Source organism: Polypterus senegalus, unplaced genomic scaffold (genome assembly GCF_016835505.1).
Source record: "Polypterus senegalus isolate Bchr_013 unplaced genomic scaffold, ASM1683550v1 scaffold_2370, whole genome shotgun sequence".
NCBI lineage: Eukaryota > Metazoa > Chordata > Cladistia > Polypteriformes > Polypteridae > Polypterus > Polypterus senegalus.
This window is the reverse complement of record NW_024379540.1, coordinates 14,465-22,229: the sequence shown is the minus strand read 5'-3', so window position 1 is coordinate 22,229 and position 7,765 is coordinate 14,465. Positions and strand designations below refer to the sequence as shown.

The following is a 7,765-nucleotide window of genomic DNA, read 5'->3' as shown; positions in this document are numbered from 1 at the left end:
TTGAGCGTTGCTTGATGTGGTTAAAAAAAACACATCAATTTAAAGGATTTTAGCACAAAGCTGTAACAAAACAAGATGTGAAAAAAAGAGAAGGGGCCCGAGTTGGCACTGTACATCCAGGATCTCCATAAATGGCTACCCGAATTAAAGTCTGAGGGGAGAGTCTAATATGTGTCGTCTTTTCACAGGTATTCACAGTCACACACTGTGGTTTTGTTTATGTATGTCTAATGCTGATAAACAAATAGTAAAGCTATAGCAGCTGCAAACTAAAGATGACATCCATCCCCTGAAGTACTAAGTATTTGGCTCAGGAAAAAAAATCTGCAGTGATTCATCAGAATAAATTATGAAAAGAGTCCACCTGATGCAAAGTTATGACATTTTTCACATTTATCTTCTTTTGAGCAAATTTTCCCGAGATTACAGTGTTAATTAAACATTATCACTCACTGTAGTCTGGGTGGTCATTTTTTGGGATGCTGAGCATATTGCTCTAGTATTTAACGAGGGGGCAAGCATTCAGACATTGCATGAAATAAAAAACAACAAAACAAAATTTTTGGTGATTCTTATAAAATGCTCACCTTCTGCACTGTGTGATGACAGCTGAAAAAGCCAGGGTGGAAAATAATTAACCAGGAAAAGTCAAGTTCTTCTATAGTGAATTAAAATGCCTCTAAGTGCTCACTGAAATTAAGCATTAAAAAAACAAGTAAAGCTGATCAGTGAGGTTTATTAGTTTGTCTTACCAACACTGAGTATGAAAAGCTTTACCCATGATTGCTATAAAAATAATTCTTCTTGCGGACAGTATTAAATGGACTATAAAATCTCTGAACTGCAGTGATCGGTTATTTCTTTTTCTTCTTCCCTTTCACACCTTAACTGTCTGATTATTCCCTGAGGGTTCCTCCTGAGCAGCTGACCACTCCTTCTGCAGCTGCTCCAACAGGTTCGCAGTGAGCAGCCCTTGCTGCACTAGGCGTGAGCTCAGTGAGCCATCATTGTTCTCTGAGTTGCCAGCAGTGGGCCTGAAACCCAGGGCCTTGGAACCACGAACTCTCCTCTGTCCTTGTTTCTGACTCAAGAGATTTGTTTTGCCCTGGGATAGCCTTTCTGACTGGAATACCTTATCCTTAACAAAAGTCTTCAACACAAGGATGTCATCGTCCAGCTCAGAAGTAGTCTCAGAGGCGGTGCTCGTTTCAGAGGCTCGGATAAGATGGGTGATGTTGTGCACACCAAGCTGAATGATGCTATCCAGCTCTTTCTGTATGTCTCGGATGAGGTTGGCATCTGGGAACATGTCCATAAAACGGTAACTACAGAGAGAGAGAGAGAGAGCGCAAGTGAAGACAACAGTGTTGAGATAGAATGGCACAGTTACAAACAAAGAAAGAAACAAAGAATCACAGAAAAGTGACTGGCGAGGATAACAAAGACACCACCTTACTCCATGCTTGGACTTTTGTTAATCTTGACCTGATTACTGAGGGTTAAAGTATATTTCTGGAAACTCACAGTCGGTACACAAACCGGACTCACATTTGTGAAATACAGAGATCTGTTTATCCAGTGGGTAAAGCGGGTCACACACTTACAATGACTTCTTTAGTTTGGTTCCTTTGACATAAACCATATCTGATGGTCGGGACATTATGATTAATTAAACAAAAAAAAAAAAAAAAAGGAGAGCACACACCAATAAGACAATGCAAAAAATCTGGGAAAAAAGGGACGTGTTAGGTTGGGTACATGTGCCACCTCTGACATGCACTACTAGGTGACTAGAGGGGATCATGCTGATGCTTAACAGCCTCTTACAACTGCAAATATTTTTAGTTTTGCATTGTGTCTCAATGCATGTACTATGTGAAGAGAGGGAGGTCTAGATTTATTTAAAAGTTTTATTTTCAAATTAGTTCATGCGAGAAAGCAATGAGACAAACTGCTGGATTTCTCATAACTGAACTTCAGTAACATTTTTATTCACTCAGACCTGGTTTTTACTTGCAGCAGACTACTGTGCGAAAATGATAACCTGCCATACGTTAGGGACTGTTTCCAGTCTGGCAAAGACAATGAAAAACATTTTAATGCATGTGACACACGCAACTAAAAATGTGATGTATGGCGGTCGCAAGCAATAAGATAAACAGGCCTCAAATGGTTAGCAAAAACTAAACAGAGAAGTCCTGTTTTAAGAAACGTACTCACATTTTTACCGACTTGTAGGCTGTTTATCTTGAACCTTCCCCCAAGCAGATTTAGGCTCTGGGCTACAAAGCACAAGGTTGCTAATGCACTGATATGCACTGATTAACTGCATGGCCTTGAATGAGTCATTTAGCCTATTACTATTCTGAAATGGGCAAGCAACTGCAATGTGCAATTTTGATTTGATTGGAATAAAGGAACAATTCAGTAACTGAAACATTAAGATACATTTATTTTAATGAACAATTTTAAAAACCTGTTGATTCAAGTGCATAATTTTTTTTTAGAACATTATAGACAAGACAAGGGCATTCAGTCTAACAAAGCCCTCCAGTCTATCTAATTTATCCAAAATAAGAGTTGTGAAGGTTCCTGAACTCCTACTGTCCACCGCGCTACTTGGTAGCTTATTCTGCATGTCTACGGAGCTCTGTGTGAAGAACAACATCAAAATGTTTGTGTAAAATTTACCTTTAAAAAGTTTCCAACTGTATCCCCATAATCTTGGTGAACTCATTTTAAAATCACAGTCTTCACCCATTGGACTAATTCTCTTCATAATTTAAAGCACTTCAGTCATGCCTCCTCTTAATCTCCTTTTACTTAAACTGAATTGGCTCAGCTCTTTTAGCCTTTCCTCATAATTCATCAACGGCAGTCCTAAAATCAGCCTATGTGTTTCTAGCAGTGCTTTGTCCTTTTTTGTAATCTGGAGAACAAAACTGTACACTGTAGCCAGATGAGGCCTAACCTGTGTGTTATAAATATTAAACAAATCCCCTTGGACTTGTGCTCTACACATCAAGGTGCTATATAACCTGACATTCTGTTAGCCTTCTGAACACTGTCTGGCAGTTATAGGGTCGAGTCCATTACAACTACTAAATCCTTTTGTCCCACTTTACATGCAAATCAAACATTTTTACATTAAATGTTATCTGCCACTAATCTGCCAGAGCCTGTATGCTGTCCAAGTCCTTCTGTAATGATTCAACTAATTATCTGCTAATCCACCTAGCTTGGCATCATCAAGCTTGTTATTTATATTCCTATCAAAATCATTCAAATATATTAAAAAACAGCTGTGGCCCTAACACTGACCTCTGAGGAGACACCTACTCTTAACTTCACCCAATTCTGATAAGGTTCCCTTTACTCATAATCCTCTGCCTTCCTGTGTTTTGCCAATTCTGAATCATCTCTACACTATATTTTTAACTCCCATTTCTTTTAGTTTGATGCCCAACATCTCATGTGACAATTTATCAAATACTTCTGAAAGTCAAGATGACTAATTCTGCATGCACCAGTCTGGTCATATCCTTTGTTGCCCTATCATAGAATTCCAGCATGTTAGTTAAAATATGACTTCCTCATCTGAACCCATGCTGACTGTTCAATAAAACTCCTGCTTGAGCAAAAGATTGCTTAATCTTTTCCGTAATAATTGCTTCCATTAATCTATTTATGAAACTTACCAGTACTTTTAATGAATAATTTCTAAATAGTGTATATAAGAACAAAACTAACAGAATAAATGAAAATGTACAATGTTGTTTTTCCACTAACACTTTTTAATCCAATAAAGTACTATTATTGAGGCCCTGATGGCTCATTTTGCATGTAAATCTAGTACTTATAAGTTTATGATTGAAAATCTCTACGATTAGGACACTGTAGAATGTCCAGAATGGGGAGCTGCCAGATGCTCCAGAACTGTGGCTTTATTAGTTGCAACGCTGCAGACCCCAATGAGGATTATTTCCCAGGAAAAGAATTGACTGTAGGATTTTTTTCTCTTCTCAGCTGTCAAAATGCCATTTTCTATGATAAGTTGTAGCAGTCCTTTGGTCTAACAGATTTACTCAAACATTTGCAAGATCAGATTGTATCTATAAATTTTGCAGCACAATCTCCTGGTTCAGGCCTTGGTCTTTCTACACGGCTGACTACTTCAAATCTCCATTGGCCAGAGAATCAGCATGTGTCTCAAAGTCGATGCAGATGATTGAAAATGTAGCAGAACACTTGGTGTTCACCCAGCTGAGACGGGCACATGTCACCTCTGTTCAGCTCACTACACTGACTTTGTTGTTGCAGGTATTAAGTTCACATCATTGATGCTTACATACAGAGCAGGTAATGGGTCAGTACCTGTATACATGTATATGGAGATAACTGTGAGGTCCTATACTCCTTCTCACCCACTCAGATCTACTGACGAATGGTATCTAGTGATGCTACTTTTGTATGGAATCTAATTTTAATCCAGAATCTTTTAATGTATAGCTCCTAGCTGGTGGAAAAGCTCCCATTTCAATTTGAAATGTGTAAAGAAGCGCTTTCAAGACTCTATTGTTAATGAATTTCTGTCTGATAATAGTTGAGTTTTGTAAGACTGGAAGTGTAACTTGCTTGTATTTTGTTCTGAGCTCTTCACTTATGATGATCATTTTTATGGTGCTCTAGTAACAGTTGTTCCTTAAACATCCTCAACATTAATGTCTACTTGATTATGTTGATCTCTTTTGTAAGTTGCTTTGGATAAAAGCATCTGCTAAGAAAATAAATGGTAAATTTAAATGTAAATGATAATGTTAAATTTGCTTGTTATGATTTAAGTCCTTCATTGAGATTCATTGTCTTTTATTGTGTATTTAATATGACTTGTCTATTTATTTATGAACATTTTGTATATTTGGTTTGTAATTTGGTGGTAAGGTATTATAGTCATAAATAGGGCAAGCATTTTGTGCTTATACTTTACACAGCTGGCTATACAAAATGAACTGTGTAAGGGACATGTACAAAGACAGATTATTCATTGTTAATAATATAAATCTGCTTCTCCCAAAGTGGCTTCTTTTCACTGTAATCCATTCCTATAATCCCACTTCAATACTTTTTGACATTAAAATGTCTCTATTAGATGGAAGCTCAAAGTAAGGACTTTCTTCAAATTATATGACTTCTGCTTAAAGTGGTGAGCATGCCATCACTCATGTAAATTTCCAGGTTTCTGCAACACCAGCATATCCACTGGAGCACTGAATGGGTCTTAAACCAGATAGCCTCATTTCACACCCAGGTTAAGCTTCCTTAGTAGTGAGAGCATCTTTAAAATTTTCTAGGTAGCATACCATTTTTAATGTCAATATTTAATTTGATAGTATGCAACACTTTGCACCAACGTGAAAGGCATTGTGGTACAATGATGAGTGTTAAGCTTCCAGTGCACAGAGCTTGCATGTTCTCCCTGTGTCTATTGGGTCTTTCCTCAGGTACTACAGTTTTCCTCCAACACCCTAAAGATCTGCAAGTTATGTTAGTAGTGTGTTGTTGTGAGGCTGAATGGCCATGTAATGAATTGGTACAATCTGGTGGTTGGTTCCTGACTTATGTCCAGATATATTCAAACCCACAACTCTGAACTGGAGTGTGCTTTTAGAATGATACACTGCATCCGAAAGTATTCACAGCGATCAGTTTTTCCACATTTTGTTATGTTACAGCCTTATTCCAAATGATGAAATTCATTTTTTTCCTCAGCATTCTACACACAACACCAAATAACGTGAAAGTTTACTGAGGTTTTTGTAAATTTATTAAAAATAAAGAAACTGAGAAATCACATGTACATAAGTATTCACAGCCTTTGCTCAATACTTTGTCGATGCACCTTGCCAGCAATTACAGCCTCAAGTCTTTTGAATATGATGCCACAAGCTTGGCACACCTATCCTGGCTGCTTCGCTCATTCCTTTTTGGAACAGCACCTCTCAAGCTCCATCAGGTTGATGGGAAGCCGGTGCACAGCCATTTTAAGATATCTCCAGAGATGTTGAAGCGGATTCAAGTCTGGGCTCTGGTTGGGCCACTGAAGGACATTCACAGAGTTGTCCTGAAGCCACCCTTTGGTATCTTGGCTGTGGGCTTAGGGTCGTTGTCCTGCTGAAAGATGAACCGCAGCCAGTTTGAGGTCAAGAGTGCTCTGGAGCAAGTTTTCATCCAGGATGTTCTGTACATTGCTGCAGTCATCTTTCCCTTTATCCTGACTAGTCTACCAGTTCCTGCCACTGAAAAACATCCCCAAGCATGATGCTGCCACCACCATGCTTCACTGTAGGGATGCTATTGGCCCGGGATGTGCAGTCCCTGGCACCTGGCATTCACACCAAAAGAGTTCAATCTTTGTCTCATCAGACCAGAGAATTTTGTTTTCATGGTCTGAGAGTCCTTCAGGTGCCTTTTGGCAAACTCCAGGTGGCTCCCATGTGCCTTTTACTAAGGAGTGTCTTGCCTGGCCACTCTACCATACAGCCCTGATTGGTGGATTGCTGCAGAGATGGTTGTTTTTCTGGAAGGTTCTCCTCTTCCACAGAGGACCTCTGAGCCTGACAGAGTGACCATCGGTTCTTGGTCACCTCCCTGATTAAGGCCCTTTCCCCTGATCGCCAGTTTAGATGTCCGCCAGCTATAGGAAGAGTCCTGGTGGTTTCAATCCTTCCACTTGGCGGATGATGGAGGCCACTGTGTTCATTGTTACCTTCAAAGCAACAGAAATTTTCTGTAACCTTCCCCAGATTTGTACCTCGAGACAATCCTGTCTCTGAGGTCTAAGACAATTTTTTTGACCTCTTGCTTGGTTTGTGCTCTGACATGAACTGTCAACTGTGGGACCTTATATAGACAGGTGTGTCCCTTTTCCAAATCATGTCCAATCAACTGAATTTACCACAGGTGGACTCCAATTGCTGCAGAAATATCTCAAGGATGATCAGGGATAAAGGATGCACCTGAGCTCAATTTTGGGTTTATGGCAAAGGCTGTGAATACTGATGTACATGTGATTTCTCAGGTTTTTTTATTTTTAATAAATGTACAAAAACCTCAAGTAAACCTTTTTCACGTTGTCATTGGGTCATGGGGTGTTGTGTGTAGAATTTGAGGAAAAATGAATTAAATCGTTTTGGAATAAGGCTTAACATAACAAAATGTGGAAAAGTGATGCACTGTGAATACTTTCTGGATGCACTGTAAGTTAAGTTACTAATGACTATGCAGGTCACAGTGAACTATGGACAGTTTACAATAAAAGAAGAATGGGATTAGGCCATGAGGAATACTGGTATAGTTATTTCTATTTCAGAATGCCATAATGCAGGACAGCAGAAACCCATGTTCCAAAACTGTAAACATTTGCCCACAGTTGATGCACACCACTTTTTAGTCAGTTTGCATACCTTAGCCAAAGGTAAAGATCAAGTACATCATGAACTGCTTCCAGGTGCACTAGGTCTTTAATGTTCTTGGTGGCACAGGCCAGCCGATGTGCCGGCATATCCAATCAAATGTCAGAGGCTCATCACGCTGAACTGCCTGGCAAACTACAAAAAGAACATTAGTAAGTCAAACCAACAAAGCAGGACATTAGTTATCAGAAACAGAACCAGTGATCATTCTTAACTTTCAATTAACAACATCTTAGATTCTGGAAAGGGAAAATATCTTCTACTCATTACAAATCACTTATTTTCGGTTAGAC

The 7,765-nt window shown here is 39.1% G+C and overlaps 1 protein-coding gene across 1 annotated transcript; it reads right to left on the bottom strand.

Annotated features, from left to right (window-relative positions):
• Window positions 1–877: 877 nt before the first annotated feature.
• Window positions 878–7,561, bottom strand: LOC120519921 (ATP-dependent RNA helicase SUPV3L1, mitochondrial-like). Its single transcript, XM_039742667.1, has 2 exons — window positions 7,464–7,561; window positions 878–1,325 (listed from the first exon to the last, which is right to left on the bottom strand). The coding sequence occupies exons 1-2, from the start codon at window positions 7,559–7,561 to the stop codon at window positions 878–880; spliced, it is 546 nt and encodes a 181-aa protein (XP_039598601.1).
• Window positions 7,562–7,765: the final 204 nt, after the last annotated feature.